Here is a 24,167-nt window from a genome sequence, read left to right as displayed (position 1 = left end):
ATTGATTTCCAAAGAAACATGATATGGTGCTCTGACAAAAAAATAAATAAATAAATAAATGCATTTTTTTTGGAAGAGACCTGGATTTTACTGGTATTATCCTGTATATGTATATGTTTGTAATGGAAACTAGCAGCTTATTGCTGTCTTCAGCACAGGCATCAGTAGATCTAGCAGCAGTTGTAAGGCGTGTTATAGTCTTATCCATTTTGTATCAGTGGGTGGGAGATGAGAAATTACTGCCACAACTCCACATGGATTGAAGGGTGCGACCTTACACTTGTGAAACACACTTAATCCATTCACTGTTGCTGTTGTCCAGGATTCAGAGGCGCACCCAGGGGGGGGCCCACTGGGCCCGGGCCCCCCCCTTAGCTCTCTGGATCCTTTTAAAAATTTATATATATTCATTTCGATAACAGCAAAACATGAAAAATTGGCAAGTACAAACAATGACTCAGAGTGTGTATTGACATTTCGCCTCGTTGCTTCCTCAGGCTCAGAATACAATTGCTGAATATACACCACATTTCCTGTATATATAGCAAAAGGCAGTGGGGATGTGAGGGGTGAGGTATTGGCTATGGGTGGTAAGGGGGATAGGTAGGGTAATGAAGGTGAGGTCCAGGGGAAAGGGATTAGAAATCACGGCACAAAGACGGAGAGAAACAAGGGACAGGTGAAGTGGGAAGTCCTTAGGGAGAGGGAAGGAATGTTGGGTAAGGAAAGAGAGGTCACATGGGGAAAGTGATTGGCAATCCCAGCTCAGGTGTGTGTGTGTGTGTGTGTGTGTGTATGGGGGGGGGGACTTAAAAAGACGCAAATGTCTGGAGGAAGCTGTTATAGTATGTTCCAATACCATTGAACAGAACAGCGGATCTTATCACCTATCAGATCCTGTGGCCAAATATATTGTCAATAGGATAGCTTCCTCACACCACCCCCCCTGAACTCAAAACATCATCCCTCCTGCCTTCCTATCCATCCCCATCCCCTCTCTTCACCCAGCTTCTTGCCCACATACACAACATTTGCACACACACACACACACACACACACACACACACACACACACACACACACACACACACACACACACACACACACACACACACACACACACACACACACACACACACACACACACACACACACACACACACACACACACACACACACACACACACACACACACACACACACACACACACACACACACACACACACACACACACACACACACACACACACACACACACACACACACACACACACACACACACACACACACACACACACACACACACACACACACACACACACACACACACACACACACACACACACACACACACACACACACACACACACACACACACACACACACACACACACACACACACACACACACACACACACACACACACACACACACACACACACACACACACACACACACACACACACACACACACACACACACACACACACACACACACACACACACACACACACACACACACACACACACACACACACACACACACACACACACACACACACACACACACACACACACACACACACACACACACACACACACACACACACACACACACACACACACACACACACACACACACACACACACACACACACACACACACACACACACACACACACACACACACACACACACACAGTACATTCTGTGTACATCACCATCCATCCCATCCATTGCCAGACGCCATGTATCCCAAATGGGGTGGCCAAGGGCTTAGAGTTAATTGTTTTACAGGGAGGGGCACTAATCCTCCACCAACCCCACTTGACACGTAGGGATGCCAACAGCATCTGGTGTTCCCAGGCGGTCACCCATCCAAGTACTAACCAGACCCAACGTTGCTTAACACAATTAGGTATATTAGGTAAATACTTAAATATTTGGAATGACTTAGACAAAGAGGTGGTGCTTGAGAAAAACATTCATGTGTGTAAAGGTAGACTTGATAAATGTGGATATGGAGACAGGACAACACGAGCATTGCTCAATTCCTGTATACTACAAATAGGTAAATACAAATAGGTAAATACACCTGAGCTGGGATCGGCAATCCCTTTCCCATTGTGACCTCTATTTCCTTACCCAACAATCCTTCCCTCTCCCTAAGGACTTCCCACTTCACCTGTCCCTCGTTTCTCTCTGTCTTTGTGCCATGATTAGAAATCTGGACAGAATAGGGTTGAGACTGAATGGCTTGTTCTTTGTTACTTTGTTAAAACGATAAATATAAACAAACAAGTTTGTTTAAATAACTGACGACCTACCAAATAATCTATCATTCTGTCAGTATGTCTATCTATCTATCTATCTATCTATCTATATATCTATCTATCTATATATATATATATATATATATATATATATAACATATATATATACAACTTAGAACTATAAAACTTATATGTAAACTTCAGGAAACTGGCAAATGGGGCCCCCCCCTTAGAAAATTCCTGGGTGCGCCCCTGCCAGGATTCAAGGTTGTATGCTATATGTAGGGTCCCAGAGCTCTCTCTTTCACTCTGTATGTAGTTACTGTAACAATGTTTTTCTGCAGTTAGCATATTTTGTGTTAATTTAGATACTGTGGCTCTTACTGAGATGATGTTTCTGAATATTATATATGTGCCCATTTTGCTTGTATTCCAAAATATGAAAGGCTGGGAGGAGATGCATTATATTTTGTTTTATGTACAGGTAGTGGGGTTCAGTACCTTTCTGGTTGTTGCTAGGGCTTATATATTAAAGATCTCTCTTTTGGCTCATGGTAGTATACATGTACAGTATTAACCCATTCGGTGCTGTGACTTATCAGCTACATCATGACAGGTTTGTTGGACCAGACCATGACATACCCTCCACATCATGTATTCCCTTACAGTAAGGGAGAAGGCTGGAGGGATGGGACCAGCTACTTGATGCTGTAGGGGGGAGCCAGGGTTGCCTACTTGTCCATGTTTTATCTCTGTCCATTCTCAGTCTTCAGGACAATCACTGGGCAGGCTGGCCTTGATGTAGCCACTAACCATCACCTCAGAGATTTATGGCATATGAGGGATCATGAAAGCAGCATGTATTCTGATTATTTTAAAAATTAGGGCTAGGATGATGATGATGTTGGGTAGTAATGAATGGCTCACTATTTTTTTAAACTTACCATTTTTATAGTGATAATATAGGTACCTCTGCTGTAGCATCATTTATATGAACCACTGTATTACTGTTGATGTTGCAGGAACTGTTGTAAAGAAAGGCTGATCAGATGAAGTTTTTAGGAGGATTCAGGAGACAGTCTGATGTAATGCAATAACTATGACTGAATGGACAACAGTAATACCGTATATTACTTTTTGCCATATATCATTATTGTTGCCATTGAATTGGTGTCCTAACCATTGTTACTTGGAGGTAAACTGATGCTGAACCCCTTTCTGTGAATCCCAGCAGGGCATGGCCATAACAGAAATCTCCAGACAGTTCTGTACTTCACAGCTTTCTTAGATGCTCTTCCACTCTTCTTCCCATACCAACACTTGTTTTATAAACTGTTCACCTTTCTTCCCTCATTTGGCTTTAGCTTGAGGTTGCCCTTTTGCAACCTATATGGTAGTGAGGCCTGGGCAGTAAAGGAAGAGGATATTTGTAAGCAAAAACATACACAAGTGGCAATGATTAGGTGGGTGTGCAGTGCATCCTTGAATGTGAGGCCTGGGGGGGCTAGGTTTGTGATGGAAGAGTTGAGAGGATTGATGGGACTGGCATGTGTTGGTATTGTGAGAGGAGGAGTAAAACTGAGATGGTTTGGGCATGTGGTGTTGAGAGGATGGGGGATGATGAGTGGATGCAGAAAGTGAGAAGTGTGAATGTTAGGGGTATGGTTGTGAGAGGCAGGTCAAAAAAGACCTGAGACAAGGTCATAGAGTGTGACCTCAGGGATAAGGGACTGATTAGGGAGGCTGCCAGAGATCGAGCAGCATGGAGAACCACCATTAGGTGACCAAAGCCGACACGTGAAAGCATGTTGGAGCCTTTATAAACAAAATGAAACAAAACAAATGCCAGCATATCATGTTGCTTTCTGTCCACATATCTGTACCATCTCATTGTGTTTTTCTTCATCCAGCAGGTTACGGTACATGGTACTACATACTTCCTGCCGTTTCCTTCATTCCAATACTGCTCTATAACCAATCCTAATGGCTACTCCTTCAGTAATTCATAACTTAAGATTCTCCTTGGAAACTCATCTCAGCTGCTAGAATCTTTCATATTTCTCGCTGATATTATGCCCACATTTCACACTCACAGGTAATATTTAATAAAAACTTAAGTCTCTGAGTGCTTTCTTTATTTTCTGGCAAACCATTTTCTTTCCACAACTTTCTACAGTTCTCCAGTCAATTTCCTCACTTAAAAGTATTTGTAGTGGGTTGTGTTTTTATCTGATGATTTTTAAATTTAGTTGAAGTGCAGTTCATTTGCTTAATTAGCGTGAATTTGGGTGATAGAAGACCTCACTCTCTAGAAATTTTGCACTTTACAAGTAACATACCTTGTGGGGAAAATTCTAATTGGTGGGATGACTGCCTCAAAAGTCACCCCTTTGGCCCCTAGTCTGTCATTTTCCATATGTATTATCGGACATGAAACACGTGTACCCAGTAAGTATAACTCACACAATAGCCCGTTACCATAAAATCTATGCAGAAAAGGCTTAGTTAACTTGAAGAGATGGGGTTCCAAGGCAGGGTGAGGCAGTTATGGTGCCCCGGTCTCAGCACCCTCCACACTGCCTGACTCCATCACCTCACCACCACCACTAACACGCTCCACATTTGTCGTGAACCCCTCAAAGTCCAAGGCAGACACAACAGATGCACCATTGTCATCATCCTTGGCTGATGTTAAGGGCAATGGATCTTCTTCTTGTGGTGGAGTAAAGAAGGTGGTGATCAGTCTGATGCCTTCGGTTCTCTTCCTCGGCATGCCTGTCTCGGTAGTAACAGAGGTTATTTTCTGTGGCATCCAGAACATCTTGAGCTCTCATTTTACAGTTTTTGTTCATTGTCACTTGATCTTGAAACTTGTCAATGGCTGCCAGGATTTTGCATTCATTCTGGATCAGTAGATCTTGACTATTCATGGCCATGGCTCGTGACGGTGATATAGGTCACACTCTACAAGAGTAGGATGCGTTCAGTGGCACAACACTGGATTTGGCTTGCTTTGCCACCCCAATTTTGCATTTTCAAAACTCACACTACCAATTATATACTTCCCTCCCACTCTAGGCATTTCACATCGTAGAAACTCTTGTACAGTATTAAGGGAATGGACTGTATGTGTATATTTTTTACAGTCTTCACAAAAAAATATAGTACATGTTTGCAGGGAGTCAAGCACAAGTGCAAGAAGAGTGTGGTAGTTTGTTATAGCGCTTCCATAGTTCCATCAGATAACCTTTAGTAATGGCAGTTGGATGATGGAACTTAATACCTTTATGATGATGGTGACCATTAGATGCATAATGTAGTAGAAATAAGAGCAATTGGTCTAGCTGTAATAGGCAGGGTGGATGACAAGCTTTTGATAGGTGTTAAAGAGTAGGTGCAGTTGATATAGTTCTTGTAGGCAGGGTGGATATGAGAGTTAAGGGATAAGTGCAGTTGATCTAGCTCTAGTAGGCAGGGTGGATGATGAGCTATTGATGAATGATAAAGGTCTGGTTATTAGTGACAAAGCCCCACCTCCTCTACAGGCAAGAGTGGAGAGTGAAGGGGGTGTTGTTGGGAGCGGGGCGTTCATCCCCATCGCCCCTAAGCTTCACCATTGTTCTTACTGCTCCTACTCCACACCAAGAAAAGACCACTTGACCATGCACCTTCGGACTCACACAGGAGAGAGGCCTTTTGTTTGTCCATACTGTCCATCACGATTTGGGCAGAAGGGAACGCTGAACAACCATATTCGTACCCACACAGGCGAAAAGCCCTTCTCCTGCCCTGCCTGCTCACAGAGCTTTACCAGGAATAGTCATTTGAAGAGCCACATGGCAACACACAATTTCCCACTGTCCACCACTTAGACTATATAGATCCTATACCAAGAAGTTATTTGACCTTAGAATAAGGACTATACCATTGAGAAAATTGTATAACCTTTTTCACCTATGCAGGGAATTCATAAGTATATTTTAATTTTAGTTAATGCCTTATAAATTCACCAGTATTCTCCATATGGTGACTTAAGGAGTCAAAAACTATCATCATTCATTTGCATTAGTTAGGACATATGGCTATTAAAAAACTCACCCCAAACTGCTTGATGGTGACACTGTTGATACTAGAGTTGAATGGCAGTCAATGTCAATGTTAATTGCCATCAACAGATGAAAAAAAAACTTATATATTGCATGCATGGCCAAGCACTTCAGAAAGGTTCACTTAGTTTATATATATATATATATATATATATATATATATATATATATTTATATTTATATATATTTATTTATTCAGGTTAATTCCAGGTCACGAAGATCCCTAGGTACCAGAAGACTAAGTCATTACAGCAACCTTTGTTTTTTATTTTGAAGTTGACACTAGCAGTCGGTAGTTAGATTATCACAAGGGGCATTGAGTCATTCTTTAGTAAGTGGTGTTATATAATATGTATCATGCATATTAGAAATACACTTTAAAATAAATACAAAGTACTGGATTTTTATTATCTACCAGTGTCACAACCTATCTAAGCTTAACAGATTTGACCTCAGCGAGTAGAAAATTTGCTTCTGATTACCAAAGTATCTCTCTCTCTCTCTCTCTCTCTCTCTCTTTTATTTTTTTTTATGCCAATAGTTTGTTGTATTTCTTTACTGACAGTGCCTTATACATAACAAGGTGTAGCACAGTATGTTACTTTCCTTTTATTGCAGTGGTCATTATGCAGTTGCAAAATATATTAACTCAAACTTGGGCTGATGAGAACTGTATTTTAGTGAGTTTCTCCCACACTGTGAACTTGACCGTAGATTTTTAAGTACTCTTATTGGTATGCAGTACAGTAGTAAAGTGTCACCTATATTGCAGCTGAGTCAATGACAAAAGCCAAAAATTTTCTACAGGGAAAACAGAGGCGAGGGAGACCACCTGCTGTGGCAGGCCTGGGAGGAGCCACAAGACCCAGAAGACTCTCATCCTCATCCAAGTTGCATCAGTGCACCTACTGCTCATACGCTACATACAGGAAAGACCACTTAAAGATACACATTCGAACTCACACTGGTGAACGGCCTTATGGGTGTCCCCACTGTCCCTCACGCTTTATACAGACAAATGCTCTCCGCAAGCATCTCTTGACACATTCAAGAGAGAAAGTGGCACTTCATAAGTGCATTCTTTGTCCTTTCTCAACTTCCAGAAAGGATACACTGATCCTTCATATGTGTACCCATGCTGAGGAAAAGTCATTCCCATGCAAATACTGCAACGTGCAATTTCCTGACATTGGTGCTCTGCAGGTGCACGTACGCACTCATGCTCAAGAAAGGTTGCACCAGTGCTCAATGTGCCCATTAACTTTTAAATACCAGAAGGCTCTAAAAGCCCACATGCAAACTCATCAGTAGAAAGACATTATTTGTACTGTACTTAAGCAAAAGTTGTCATAACAGTATTATTAGATGTTAGTCGTATGAAGCTTTGCGTGTTCAGTTATGTTCCAAATGCAGATGGCAATGTACTTTTGTAGTCAGTGTACCGGTGAATCAGATTTTGAATCAAAACTCAAATTATTGTTAGTGACATTAGATATGATCTCATGTAGTTATACGTAAGAGAATTATATATTTAGTGTAGCTGCAGTGTAAGACAGTGTTGTGTCGGTGCTTTGATGTTGTGCTTGACAAGATACAATATTGACTGTAAATTTATGTTTTTAACAGTGTTGTGAGTAGTGTGTTCCTCCTGTCATGAATGTTTGTTTGGGTAAAGTTGGCAACTAAGTTACAAAATTGTAGGTAGAGACATGTAAGGGGTTGTGATTGCCAGTGTGAGCAGATGGAATGTGTTTATGTGTGGTAAAGCTGTATTTCAAGAGACTGGACACCTTTGTCATTATATTTTTTCAGCCACATTATGAAAGTTTGCACCAGGTAGTTTGAGATTGGAAAAATATGTTAACTGGAGTATGTTAGTTCTCTCACTTGTTTATTCCAGTTCATAGGCATTCTGGCTTATATTTCTTCTCTTGGTGTGTAAGATGGTTTGAAATCCCAATGTAGCAATCATCCAGTCTCTTGCAATGCAGTATCTGTTGTGTGTTCGCTGTGTGACCCTTGAATAAGAAATGGGTCTCCTGCAGGAAGGAGCGGAGTGTGCCCGAGCAGGAGCATCAGGGGGCCGGCGGAGTGTGGTGGCTGGCGGAAGGTTCCACCAGTGTCCCTACTGTTCCTATTCCACTCCCAGGAAAACACACTTGATTGAGCACATTCGCACTCACACTGGCGAGAGACCATATGCTTGTCAGTACTGCCCATCACGCTTTGTTCAGAAAGGCACACTCAATAGTCACATTCGGACTCACACAGGGGAGAAACCATACAAGTGTCCATTGTGTTCCCAGAGCTTTACTCAGAGTACTAATCTTAGGACTCATATGTGTACTCATGTTGGAAAAGTTACACCTGTTAATCAGTTGTCGTAAAGCTATTCATACTTTAATGGAATGTATAAATGGAACTAAAAAAGATTTCACTCATACTGAGGAGAAATCGTATTGTCCATTGTGTTCCTAGAGTTTTATGCAGAATAATCTTAAAAGTTATGTGTGTACTCACATGGGGAAATTTACACCATTTAATCCTTTGTCTTAAAGTTATTCAAAATGTTGTTGAACCTATAAAGGGAACTAAAAACAATTTCAAAGATTTTTGATTAGAAGAATGTGGTATGAATAATTTTTATATCTTGAATCAGTATTGTATATTTATATTTTTTATATTATTTGCATTTCACAATATACCCGGTATTATGAACAGTTTTATAGAGTGTAGAGCATTGTACCCAGAGAGGTATTGTTAAGGCTACCTGGTGTTGGTAGGTTGGATATTGTGGTACAGTATTTGTACAGCGATAGCCATGCCAGTCTGCATTGCCATCCAGTTAATGGTTGTGAGTATGAGTGAGCAGAGCTGTATGTATTGTGAGAAAGAGTCATGTACTGCAGTTTGGAGAATCGGACAACTCTGCCATTTTAAAAATGTACATTAATCTCGCTGAGTGACTGTAAATCCATCAATTTACGTTTTGACAGGTAATGACATTTGACTTTGCAAACACTCAGAGAAACATTGCTAGCCTCTAGGAGGTGAGCACCAAATGCTGAGATGATGAGATTGTCCAGTTTGATAACAGGGTTGGTTGCATGAATAAATCCTGCTGTTCTCTTTTACTGAAAAGATGCAGGAAGAGGTTCATGTAGGGTTGTGATGAGTGAAGTTCTTCCATTGTTACCCATTTTCTTCCTCACTGCTTCCTGTTCCACTAAGTCATTAGACATAAACTGTCTTTCAGTAAACAGAGTGTGATTGGGAGAATTTTTGTAAATGGACAGCAACTAGCATAAAGGGATGATCTGCCATGTTTGTAGAACCAGCCAATTTTTTAAGCCGGGAATTAGAATTTTACTCAAGTTCCCAGTCATTTATAAGGACTTGTGATATGCCAACTGTGACAGTTACTCCATTGTTAGTTTATTGAAGCTACAAAACTAGTATTATTAATATCTAGTGGGCTTGCAAGTGGATGTGTGTCTGTACTTATGGGGCAGAATTTAGTTGTTTATAGGAGATTTTAGGAACTACACTTGTCCATGATTTTGATAATGTGAAAGTGATTTTATATCAATGTATGATGCAGTTAGTATGTGTTTTTAAAGTACTGTATTTTCTTGAAATACAGTTGTATGAAAAGTTTTGAGATACATTGTAGTGTTATTGTGAAACCGTTAAGTAAGTTATCTACTCTTTATTTAATAAAAGCAACTTTTCATATCCTTTTGTTTATTGTTACATACCTGTGAATACGTATTTTAACTGCCGCAGTGGAATTAGGTACCAATAGTCAAGAAACATGAAAATAAAAATATATTTTTCCTTTCTTCATCGGTGAACTTACTCCTGCCGGGGAACACTAACACAGGCAGATTTTTCCCCATCAGTCTTAGCTTTACCTGTGGAGGCAGTGAAAGATTTTTAAGTACAGTACTTTGTGCTAGTTGTGATTTATTTATCAGTTTAGTTAGATAGTGATTGAGATTTTAGGTAAAGAAACTTCTTTTGTGATAAGTTGTCACTTCATCAGAATATATAGTACAATAGTTTCCTGTACACCAGGAGGCCATTTACTACACTGGGTCGTAACCATATAACCAAATTATTGCGCCTGATGGATTAGTGGGTAATTTAGGCACTCCAGTTGGATTGAGCCTGTGCAGGTTTATATCCAAGGGATGGTTGGGGTTTATTGCTCACGTAATGCCACTCGGGATGAGTGAAGCTTGTCACTCTCATCTTAAATGTCAGGATCAACTTGCTTAGCCCCGGGCTCCTACGCTCCTTATGGGGCAACACTGGATTAGATGATGGATGGGTGGATAAATCCTGATCTTGCCAGGACAAGAGAGGATTAGATGATGGATGGATGGGTGGATGTATACTATTCTGTTCCATCAAAGCATTGCATTCAGAACCCATTATAGTAAGCTAACCATTATAGTTTTCTCAAACAAAGCAAGATGCAGTGCAGCATTTTCCAGTCAAAATATCATCATATAATTCTATAATTTGTTTAGTAACAGGAATGCTATATTATGAAAACCAAGAAATACCGTAGCAGTTCTAAACGTACATATCTTCTCTTAATATTTCAGGCTTTGCTTTTAATATAGGTTAGGATGCCCAAATAAGAAATCCACCTGTATACCAACAGAAGGCATCATACACCATCACATAACCACCTAGGCACTGATACTCATTGTCTGCTGGTGATATACTGTATGTGGGATATTGTCTTCAAGACTGGTGTAATAGGGTAAATTTGGATGTTTTTAGGACAATATAGTGAGTGTTCTCAAAAATATGAAAGCTCTTAATGCAATTCAAATCTTCACACTTCCCAGGCAAGTGTTGGATTTGAACTTAAAACTTTGCCATCAATTCTCATCTGCTCTACCACCAGGCTACCACTTTCCCTCAATATCCCTGCAAGTTGTGGGAAATAGACTAGGAAAATGATGGCGATGAATGGCCAAGTGTAGATAAATCAAGAAGTACCATTACATCAAGGGTCATAGCAAACAAGTCCTTGAATTATCTAAGATTATGTTCTTTAATTCTGCATACTGAATAGACGTATCCAGTGACTGAATGGTTTTACTCCATGAACACAGTATCACTGAGTACCTATAAGACATGCCAACAGTTACAAGTACAGAGTCTTTTTATCATAGAAGAATCTTGTTAAATAAGGTGTTCTGTAATCAAGAATCCATTGTCCTGCCCTGTTTTACTGTCATTTATGACAACAGTTATTGAGTGATGGCATGATAAAAGAAAAACAATGCATCTATGCCTCGTCTAAGCCTATTTAAGTCGCATGTTTTGCGGCAGGTAGTGCCGGGATGTGCACCTGGGGTGACTGCCAGGGGCGGAGGTGCCGCGCCACCAGCAGCCGTCGCTCCTGTCAGTGGCAAGGTTCACTTCTGCCCATATTGCTTCTACTCTACGCCCAGAAAACACCATCTGGATGATCATATACGAACACACACTGGGGAGAAACCCTATGCCTGTCCTCATTGTCCTTATAGATGTTCAAAAAGTATAAATCTTAAGATCCATATTCGTGTTCATACTGGTGAGAAGCCTTTTGTCTGTCCACAATGTCCATTCCGCACAGCTCAGAAGGTCAACTTGGTGAGACATTTGCATACACATAGCAAGTAGAAAGAACCATGCTTAATAATGCAGGCTTGAAATCCTTGCTGATTGATAGGCATTGTGTAGCACTTACCACAGTGTTCTCAACTGTATTTAGTTAACTACAGTTTAATGTTAGTGTTTCAAGTGCAATGCTTTGAATATTCTGTTACAGTGATTCTGGTGCAGTGGGACAGAATGATGATTTCTATCTTCAAGGTACTGTATTTATGGATAATGTGCTGGAGTTCAGTACAAAACAGAAAAGTAGATGGACTTGTAAAACTGCACTGTAGCAGCTTTGCTTGGGAAATGTGACATTAGAAAGTTGTTTACTGTAGTTTCTTACATCATCAAGGCTTTTACCCTTGCTGTGGAGTTATCTGAGTTTTCATATATTTTCATTTACTTTACTTGACTGTACTGTATAGAAGTTCTGTATTGCTAAAATGTAAAGTTGACTACAGTTTGACATGGAAATATCCATACTGTGTATGTGAGTTTTAAGTTACCATTTTTTAAATTTAACTCATTAGAATTATGATGCAATAATTTATAGGCTACTTGTCAGAAATTGCAAACAGTATGTTTCTGTGGAATACACTAGCCTTTCCCCCCCCATCCCCTGATCTTAATTTGTCAATGTGGACAGTAACATTAATAAGGACTTACCTGGTTTTGTGGAACTGAAAATTTTCCCATTTTATAATGTGGTTTACCTTGTGCATGAGGGATGTAATGATGTGCACTATCTCCATGATCACATGCTTTGGTGATGAATGAGACCAGCACTTGTCCCCCACAGGGCGGGCTGGAGTGTATGGGTGTGAGCACCGAGGGAAGCCTAGAGTCGCCCACTGCTCTGACCAGCACCCACAAGAGGCATAAGTGTTTATATTGCCCTTACTCCACTGCCAGGAAGCACAGTCTGATTGTACATGTCCGGACTCACACTGGGGAGAAGCCTTTTATGTGTCCCCACTGCCCTTACCGCTGTACGAAGAAGGTGAACTTGAAGATCCATATTCGAACACACACGGGTGAGAAGCCGTTTATGTGCCACCACTGCTCATTCCGATCCGCACAGAAGGTTAATCTAGTCAGGCACTTGCATACTCATAAAAGGAAGGGGCAAGTGAGGTAAGCTGTTGATACTCATAAAAGGAGTGTGCAAACGAGGTAAGCTATTAAGTACTACAAACCTCTTGTTGTCACAGCTCCGTGACTTGATGAAATGGAAAATTATACCCTTATTTGGAAGAGATGTTATACTGGGGAGATAAAACACCTGAAGAGGGCCCAGGTTGGGCTGCAGCTGTTACTTCCCCATAAGATAACTTTTCCAAATGTGTATATAAATCTTCCAAAAACTGTAATACAATATTTTGCATTTCACATAATTGAAAGATAATTTCAATAAAGTTACATGTTTATATGAAGATTAAAAGCTTATATCCGTACAATCAGGGGAAGGAGTATCTTCCTAAAGTTTAACGAACATAACACTGAAAAAGTTGAGCCATCCAAGACCCACACATTGCATTTATGACTTTGGTCTTAAATGCATAGGGTGGATAGTTGCACACACTGTACCAAGTAAACAGGGAAATTATTTACAGTACAGTATGCGTCCATTTGTGATTTACATTAATATCATTCATAACTGTGATCATCGGGTGAAATCGCCCAAGCTTATGGGTAAACTGCGTTGACTGCTGCTTAGTATTAACCGACAATCAGGCATAAGTGTTGATTTGTGTACAGTAAATAATTTAAGACTGAAAATATTGTAAAATCAGAACTTCCTATTACAGTAGTAAGTAAATGTTTAAATTTAATTTAAACTTGTCATAATTGTAATTTCTTTTTTAATTGTCTGTCTAGAATATTTTAAAGGCAGTTCCTGGTTACTGTATTGTTTTATTTATTTATTTTTTGCTCATTACTGTATATTATACAATACTGCATTTTGTAGAAATATTGCACAGTTGAGAATCATATGAATATATACAATTCCGTAGTCATGCTGATGATCATTTAATGTTTATTGACTGCTCCTACCATTCTGTTCCGCCTTTTGTGAATAAATGTACTGGGATATCAGTGGATCAGACTGCCCTACTTGATCAGATTTATGATTTTAAATTGATAATGCTGATTTTAGTGCACTTGACCAGAAGTTGGGTTTCAGGCATCTGTCATTCTTTAGATCCTTTCATTGAGAGGTGTCTTGGTTTATGCAGTTTTTGGACCATGCTAGACTTTACTTTAGATGTTAATAAAATAAGAAACATAACAATTGGAACACAATCCAGATATATTGTGCAGTTGTTCATTAACAAAATAACATGTTCATTACTTGCTAATGTGGCAGTTACATTACATAAACACCATCAGTTTATGGGATTTCTCCTTAGCATAGAAAATTGCTTGGCAACACTCTTTAAAAGATTTTAGGAAGACATCATTATATTTATGTGATTGGTGGAGGCTTTCTAACTCTTTCATTTGAAGGAGTTGGATCTCCACCTATTCTGAATAAAATCATCTGGTATTAGTTGTTGTAGTAGAAAAATATGTTCATACTGCAGTAGTTTATACTGTCTTTGCTCATTGTCATTAACAAAGCTCAAGCATTATTTATAATAAATCCAAAAAAATAGTATTCTTATTATATAACAAGGTTGGACTTTTCATGCATACATTTCCCTTGTTGATATGAAATTATCACACTGTGGTAATGCTGTGCATTAGTAATATACTAATTTTCATTAGACACAGTGCTGGGATAAACTGTTAAAGTCATTACATGCAGTATATTCAGTTATATGTACTGTATAATACTGTACTATACATTAGTACATCTGTTGTATTACTGACTATACATTCTTTATTGTACCACAGTGGCAACATGTTCAATGATGATGTAAACATATTTTCTAGATAGTCAGCTGCTTAAGTGTTACTTCTGTATAGACACTGCATTCACTGAAACTAGTGATTATCTGTAATGCATATACTGATGGAGGAACTCAACATATTCACCTTTCTTGTGTCCCACTCTGCTAGTGGACACTTAATTGCTTCTTTTCCTATGGCATTTAATTTCAGCTTACCTCCTGACACATTTTTAGTTCACCTCATTACATATAACCTCACCCTGCCCTAGGGTGGGAAAGGAGATTCGGATGATGATGATGATGATGACTCATACTATAATGAAAGATATGAATTGAATAGAAACTTCAAATATGATGGTAGCATTATTAATACTGAGAATGCAAAGACTAAGGCAGGCTTCTAGTTTCTGATGGTCATTTAAGGAATGGTTGTGAAAATTTAATGTGGTTAAACTGCGTACTGCATTACAGAGAGCATCCAGCAGTTGGGTTGAGGACCCAAATGTGCCATACCCACATCATAGGGTTTACAAATAATTTTCAGGAATTGAAATCTTAAGTACCCCTTTTCCCTCTCAGTTTGAATCTGGTGACTCTAATTTGCATTTATTCTTGCTACCATCGGACAGTTTTATTCAACTTTAGGAGGAACCTCAAGCAATGAAGTAGTTTTTTAATTGAACCCTTAATTGAACCCCTCCAGTTTGGAAATTCTCTGCACAGCTCAATAAAACTGTTTGGAAATAACAAGAATAAAAATATATATGTACTGTAGAACTGAAGTTAAGGGGTTAATATTATACACATGAGTGCTACTTTCCAACTGCCCCCTGTCTCTGGCCCATATTCCAAGTGGCTCTGGAGATTCTGCACCACCTCTTCCTTAACCAGCATATTTTGCACATTGCACATCAGTATCCCAGAGTATGTTACTGAAGTAAACTGTGTCAGATTAAAGCCATGTAAACAGCATATATGAAAATGTTTGGGTGTAATATGCCAGATAAATTGGTAAGGAAATGGTGCTTTGAAGCCTTTTATGCTACCTAGAATTCAGCCTTGTGTCGGACTGTCCAACCCATTCTCTCCAATACCACTCTGTTTTCTGCAGTTTGATGTGCATTAGATATTGCACATTATGTTTGTGCTTACCTCTTGAAACTGTCCATGTACTTGAAAGTGTTTTATTCAAACAAGCATATATTACCACAAAATCAAAGATATCACCACAGTGTCAGGTTTCTGGGTCAAATTCAGTAGTTACTTGTAAGAGATTAATTCCTTCTGCTATTTCTTAGATCCATGAACGTGGTCATGTATCAAGTGAAGGAGAAAATTCACTTCCTTATATATTTAGTATTTTTAGGGAATGGGTGATAAAGTAATTATGATGAGAGTGATGATGATGATAGTTATTAAGCTCAGATTGCAATATTATGTCACAACAGCATCAGATGGATCTTATTTATTTTATTATAAGGCATATTGCACATCCTGTACTGTATTTGTCATAACAGCTGGTTGCAAAATATGGTACTATTTTTTAATATACTATTTATGACAATACAGAAATTATATAATGTGTGGGTAATTGGTCAAGGTATATGATTCTTAATATGTGTATTGATAAAATGTTGTGCAGTGATAGTAGTATGTGATAATAGTTATAGGCTAGCACAGAACAAAACTGATGGAGACCACTGGATGTAAATGTCAAGCAGAGCATAAGCATTTTGTATTATATTGGCAGTTTTGCTTCTTTAGTGATATAATGTCACCACTAATAAAGACAGCAAACATTATTTTGTTTTCTTCTGATTCCCTTGGGTTTAGGAAAACTATTTTTGCCTACTCAGGTTGGAAAGATAGTATTTAACTACGAAATAACCAAAAACCTTTTAAGTTTTATGAGTACGATAGTTGTTGAAATAAAAGACTCACTTTTCCACAAGCACAGCACATCACAGTATGATATGGTACAAAGACATTTACTTTGGACACATGACTGGAACTCATGTTATTCATTAAGTTGTGTGGGTATAATTCATGTTCATCTTATTTGCTCATGTACATCATGTAACCTGATATCCATTCAAGTTTGTATAGCATATATTAGCTGAGGAACAGGCTGCTTAATACTTAAAGCAGTTGGCAGAGCATTCTAGCAGCTAGCCATGACACCATTTTTAATATCTGCTTGCCATCAAAGCAAGTTAAGCAGAATATGTAATATGCGGTAATTCTATGTATCAGATTGACTTAGGATGATATAATGAAAAGGATATGGGGTGTAGCTATAGAATAATACAAGGCATCTCCTACAGGTAAGGGAGGAGAGTGAAAGTCTGCAGCCAGGTGGGGGAGGCGTTGTGGTGGGGGAGCGAAGTGGCCCCACCCGAGAAATGCATCAGTGCCCCTGCTGTAGTTATGCCACAGTCAGAAAGGACCACATGAAAGAGCACATTCGAACTCACACAGGAGAGAAGCCATTTTCTTGCCCTCATTGCCCCTATCGCACAGCTAAAAACAGCGACCTACACAGACACATCCAAACACACACAGGTGAAAAACCATTTGCGTGCTCACATTGCTCCTTCCGCACATCTCGCAAATTAAACTTGAAGAACCACTTACGTACTCATGCCGATGGAAGCTGTGGTAAAGAGTTTTCTTGTCCTAACTGTGATTACAGCTGCAGCCGCCAGTGGGCCCTCATGAGGCATCTGAGGACACATAATCACACCCCATGCCCTTACTGCCATCTTAGCTTTGCTCGCAGATCTCTCTTGGATATCCACATGCGTTCTCACACTCAGCTCTAGCCTGCCTTGTTTCTAGTGCCTGTGTCAGCTGTAAGATAAAGATTGCTACAAGAACATTTGGTAATTAATCAAAGAAACCAAAAATGAAATGTAGTGCGATTTGAATAGGGAAAACTATCTTGGAGCTCTGGGAAAGACTGTTTATTATTATTGTTATTATTATTATTATTATTATTATTATTATTATTATTATTATTTTATTAATATCATCATCATCATCATCATTGTCATCATCATCATCATCATCATCATCTGGACTTCCTTTCCCTCCCTAGGGTAGGGTGAGCAATTATTATCATTATTATTATTATTATTATTAATATCATTGATATTATTATTATTATTATTATTATTATTATTATTATTACAGTATTATTATTATTATTATTATTATTATTATTATTATTATTATTAGTGCCTTTTTTTGAGTATGGCACTTGTACACAGTTTATACTTTTTTTTTACCTATTCAGTCTAGTAATGTGATGTTTTGATTTTTTCTTGCAACCTCTAGATGATTGTATTCACCTTTAGGGAGACCTCCTGTAGTAAAGGAATAAATGAAGGGTATATAATATATATATATATATATATATATATATATATATATATATATATATATATAAGCAACGTTGGGTCTGGTTAATACTTGGATGGGTGACCGCCTGGGAACACCAGATGCTGTTGGCATCCCTACGTGTCAAGTGGGGTTGGTGGAGGATTAGTGCCCCTCCCTGTAAAACAATTAACTCTAAGCCCTTGGCCACCCCATTTGGGATACATGGCATCTGGCAATGAATGAATGAAAAAATATATATATATATATATATACAGTATATATATATATATATATATATATATATATATATATAACTAACCTCTCTAATTTGAAAAGTTTCTCCAGAGCTGAATAAGATAGTCTGGAATCAGCTAGAATAATGTAAAAATAAAATGTTATCAAGTTGGAGGAGTTAAATATGATTAATTTATTTTGAGCCGACAAGTAAACTTGTAGTGTAGGTATTGTTCATGCTGCAGTATCTGTGTATTGTATTTGCCATTTTTGTGAGTCATGCCATTGTATTGCCAGCATTCCTGTTCACTTTGTTGACATCAGTACATTGTAACAGAGGGAATTTTGACCCAATACTAACTATTTGCAAGATTTTATAAGAGCCACTCACTGAAGGACATATGTAGTATTAAGATCTTTTTATACATATTTATGACAAATTTATTACACATACAAAAAATATTAGATAAAAGATTTTGTGTAAGCATTCAAGGTTTTTGTGTATGTCTTATGTATGCAGTGAATCGTAAATTGCTTCTCAGACATTTTATGCTATACTGTTCTATAGAACTCATCAGCATAAGGTAAACAGTTTTTATACAGCTTACGCAGATTACAAAGAGGAACCAAAGTTCATTTATGATGCAACTGCATCTACTTCACCTTACAAAATGTCTGTTAATTCCCTCCCTAACACATCTCGTTGCAGTGAATCATTTATGGGCAGAGTACAGTAATGTACTAAGCCTCCCAGAGTTAGGAATATTAGCCAGCAGAGGAAAATGAGAAGAGGAAGTGGTGAACATTAGGTGAACTTTTGTTCCCAACTTTACTATACTGTACTTATGACACTGTTTTTGACAGTGAAGAAGTTTTACTGCATTATAGGCATATAAAAATTTTTATCACTATAATAAAGCTGCTTGAATGTAGTGTCATTGCTTTGCTGCAGTTTCTTTTCCGTGGCATCTTGTTTTGCATTGTTTAATTATGTGATATGTGTTATGCATAGATATGGTAGCCATCGTACAGCAATGTGTGAATATTAAAAGCTGAAAAAAATAAATCATAGTACTTTTCTTACATATATATATAATCCTGTGCTCTGTGAAAGGTATTGTGTATTATAAGATAATAGCATTGAAATCACATGGTAAGTAAAGAAATATGCCGTTATGAATCAGAGGAGTAAACTGCTGTACAATGAGTTGAAATTTCTATATCAGCAGCTGTGTGAGATATGGCATAGAGTTATTAATTCAGCTTGTTTAAACTCATGAACTAGTGCAGTACATATAAGGCCAAAAGGAATCATGTGATAATGTTATATCATTGTATTCCTAGATACGTTACATATTTTCACTGCAGAACAAAAAGCAATAAAAATAAATTTGTTTTTTCAGAGAGAGATAGTGAGGGAAGGTGAGAGTGGACTAGAGAATGGGAAGCAACTTCCTGGTAATCGAGAGATACACAGCTGTTCTATCTGCGGCTACACCACTCTTAAACGCGACCACCTCAAGGAGCACCAGCGGACTCACACTGGAGAGAAACCTTACTGCTGCCCCTACTGCCCCCACCGCACGGCCAAAAGCAGCAACTTAGCCCGGCATCTGAGATCCCACATTGCAACACGTTATGCCTGTCCACGGTGTCCCTTCTTCACCACCCGACATACAACATTCAAGAATCACACCTGCCCAGAAAATCCACAGATGGTTTCTTCAGGAAAAAACAGCCTAGGAAATGACCAGAGTCATGTATTTTTTAGGCCTTGATCAAATTAAAATAGAAACACTGTACTTGTATAAACATCACACCAACCCAAAAGATCTACAGATACTTTTTTTTCAACGGAAACAGCCTGGGGAATGACCAAAGTCACTTTTTTTTCTTTTTTATAAGCCATATTAAAACTGAAGTACAAGCATACTTATCTTTTGAGTTGCTAGTACGGTTATGTTGGATTATTACATACTGCTAGTAGTGAAGTTTCTTTGAATGAAAGCAGTTCTCAGAAACTCATTCTTAATATTCTCTCATTGGTTTAATGCATACAAAAGTACAGTTGTATTTCAAGGAAAATGTTTAGTCGATTGATTGATTGGTTTTATTCGGTCTTCATCCGTACAGAGTTGGTACGGAAGTTTGGTGGTTTCACAAGTATGCCATAGACAAAACGATACAGGTCCCACAATGTGACCTGTGAAAGAGTACCAGCATGCATGATTCCAACCAAGGATAGCCCAAAAAGGCCGTTCAGGCGTAGAGGGAAGGGCTGTCATGAATTACAAGCTCAAGTATTTGCTCAACCAGGAACTAGAACTTCCCAGTTTATGAAGAACCTCATATCTGCTACATGTTACTATTATAAACTCTTTCACTTAATAATATAGTGACACATAGTAAATTACTGGTAATTGCACACTGGTTCCAGATAGTAACCTATGCTGTTGAGACTTGCAGAAATACTGGATAGCACTAAAATGTTTATAATCTGTAGCTTATTTGTAAAAAGAAAATTAGGTACTGTACTGTACTGTATTGTACTGTACTTAATATTTTTAAGATCTGCTTGAAAGCAAGCTCTGTATTGGCTTGTACAGGGGTGGATCCAATAATGGAGACTGAAGGGTGTGCAGCTTTCCAACAGTGCTTGCCTCTTTAAAAGTTCTTATTGAGAGATTTACATTAAGGGCTCCAGAATCTCAGTGCCAAAAACTAACCTATATTTCTAAGAAAAGCACAAGCTTTTCAACTCTCATGATTGTGAGTTAGAGAAATTGAAGAATGGTAAGCCTTGGTTGTTGACAGTGGGACTGCCATGTATTTAAAAATATGATTTAATACTGGTATTCACATCATTTACATGAAGAGTTGTCATAAGGCCATAAATTTATCGGTCCATAACTACTTCACTCTGATTATGTATTTCATACTCTGTTATTGCTAGCACCAGACAGTTTTGTTTAACCTTGGACTTACTTTTTGAACTGAAGGAGATAGTTATGGCACTCATTAACCACTGCATCACTAGAGGTCTGTCTTGACTGGAATGAAATCGTCTTGTGGTCATGTAAAAAAAAAAAAAAAAAAAAGATTGAAGGGGTTAATTGATGTTATATGATGAAAACCTTGGACTTGTGACAGACAGACCAAGCAGGTACTTCCCCAGCAGACTAGTGAAAACTTTTAATTGAAAAGTACTTACCATTCCATTCATCACCCTCCATGAAAGGTTGTCCACTGGAAGACAAGTGTTCTCTGTAGTTATCAGGTAGGAATAAGTTTGCTTGGCTGCTGCAGTTAGTTTGTTTTTATCTCCCAGAACAGGACCACTCCCACAACTTCAGTACTAAGTCGTGGTAGCATGAAATGCAATAGGCCTTTCTTTATTTATCTGGTAGGGATGAGTTTCTGGTTTCCACTTATCCATTCCAGACCAACCTATTCATTCACCACTTCACTCCAGACTCAGTGTGAGAAGGGCTTTAATTCTTGTCTGGAAGACCTTCCCTCTGATGACAGCTGACATACTTTTAAATTTATTGTTACTGCTCGCAAACAATTTTATTCAGCTTATGAAGTACCTTTAGTAATGAAGTGGTTTATCTAGACTATCTGTCTTCTCCCATTCAAATAAAGTATCTCCAGAGTTGAATGAAAATCGTCTGGAGATAGCAAGAAAAAAATTAAAAATATGTCACCGACTTCAAAGTGTTAAATAGGACATGAGACTGGCAAACTGTGAGAGGAAGTAAAAACCCAGAAACATTCTGTATGAAGTTACTTTTTAAGCCATTTGAAATTGTCTAGTGATTGCAAGAATAAAAAAAAGTAGATGTACTGTTTCTCTGAAATCAGTTAAACACTACCTAACCCTGCAAAATATCATAACTCTATACATAGGTTATAAATGTATAACACTGCAGGATATGCATCAGGAAAGAAGGATATGCATTCTTAACTCATATTTCAAATACAAAGATGTACAACCAAGAACAGAAGTTTGCTGACAGTCCTCTCCCAGCATCATGTTCTGCTTTCCATGTATCTTACACTCTTTTACTGTGTTCATAATACTGTCACATTAAAATAGTTCCTGTAGCACTTTCCATTGCCAGAGATTGCAGAAAAGTGTTGGTGAATTTATGCTCATGGCTGTACATGAATATAATGTACGTAACACAGAGAGAATGTTCAAAGGAGCATTATAATTATGTTCTTGTAGAGGAAAATAATGCCTGGGAACATTAATGACACAAGAGTGGTGAGAAGAATGAACAGAAATTTAGCTGATCATATGACTGGTATGCTAGATGAAAGTACGTTAAGGGGAAACTGGAGGATAAGGGGTGAGAGAACTACTTGGGAAGAAAGATTGTAAGTGAAAAAGGCCGAGAAGCAAGGCAATGACAGATGAATATGAACAAAAAATTGCAGAAGAGCTAGGGTCATTGAATTGTGAGTGATGTAGTTTGGAATATTTGTGAAATGCATACAAAGAGGGTTCAGGTAGGAATGCTACACTGTATGTGGTACAGAAATGGTTTTGACTAGTGAGAAAGGAACAACATGAAGAGGGGGGGGGGCAGGGAATGTGGAGGTTGGGAGAACAGCAGCAGAAAAAAGAAAGTACAGTAAATGGTTGGGACAGATGTGCAAAAAAAGTTCTGATGAGGGAAGAAGGGAATGTATTAAGTAAGAAGTGCAAAAAGAACTTTGTAAAGAGAAAGAAGAAGTAGGTGAGTGATAAATTAGGAAAAATAAATAATGAGAATTACTCTGAAAATAGGAAACTGGAAGAGGTGTGAAACTGTGACACTGAATGTGGGGAAAAGTGAGAAACTGTTAGATATGAGAGTGGGAAAACTGCTAACAAAGAAACTGAAGAATGGGAATGATTAGAACTGAGCAGTGTAAAGCGTGACTGGTTTGATGATGCAAAAAGAGAATGTGGTGCGGAGGCTTAATTGGCTGGACCCCATAAAATGATATGTATTGCAGAAAAAAGCATATGAGAGGTGAAGAGACAAAGAAGTATGTAGGAATAACATGGAAGAGATTGACACGTGTAATACACTAGAGAGGGTTGGAAAGTTCTTTGTCCAGCAATGGTTTTGGCTGATGATAAAGGTAATGCTGAGAAAAGATGCAAAGAGGTACTAATCTGTGATGCTGGTCTCCCTGCCTTAGGTCTTGGAGTCTCTTTCAGGTTATTCACCCACTATTCTGGGATACAAGGCTACTGTGTCATCAGCATTAACAGTTACCTACCGTAACTATTACCCTAGGTACTCATTTCATTTACCAACCAATGAAGGGTGGATGAGCATCTAAGTTACATGGCACCATGATACTCTCATGATGCAACTGTGTTAAAGATACAACAGTTTTAACCCGACCTGGACATCTTCAGGTATGAATAGAAAGGTGAGGGGGAGAGAAATGAGAGTAGGAAATAGGACAGGGAGCCGGAAGGGAGGAGGTGGTCGTGAGAATATTTAAAGGGGTTAAATCTCCATAGGTTGATAAACAGACAGACAGACAGAGAAGGGAGTTTAAAGGGCTTAAATCTCCTTAGGTTGAGAGGTTTAAAAGGCTTAAATCTCCT

The 24,167-nt window shown here is 38.5% G+C and overlaps 1 protein-coding gene across 1 annotated transcript in view; it reads left to right on the top strand.

Annotated features, from left to right (window-relative positions):
• The window catches only part of LOC145409288 (uncharacterized), a 38,320-nt gene extending 17,989 nt beyond the window's left edge, over positions 1-20,331 (top strand). The window contains exon 6 of the mRNA XM_080279766.1: positions 19,957-20,331. Within this exon, the coding sequence (XP_080135892.1) occupies positions 19,957-20,331 (375 nt within the window). The remainder of the gene's footprint in view (positions 1-19,956) is intronic.
• Positions 20,332-24,167: the final 3,836 nt, after the last annotated feature.

This window comes from Coenobita brevimanus, chromosome 80, assembly GCF_032717465.1.
Source record: "Coenobita brevimanus isolate Jiangsu-jjx chromosome 80, ASM3271746v2, whole genome shotgun sequence".
Lineage (NCBI taxonomy): Eukaryota > Metazoa > Arthropoda > Malacostraca > Decapoda > Coenobitidae > Coenobita > Coenobita brevimanus.
Note: the sequence above shows the minus strand (reverse complement) of the source record. Positions and strands in the feature narration are given on the sequence as shown.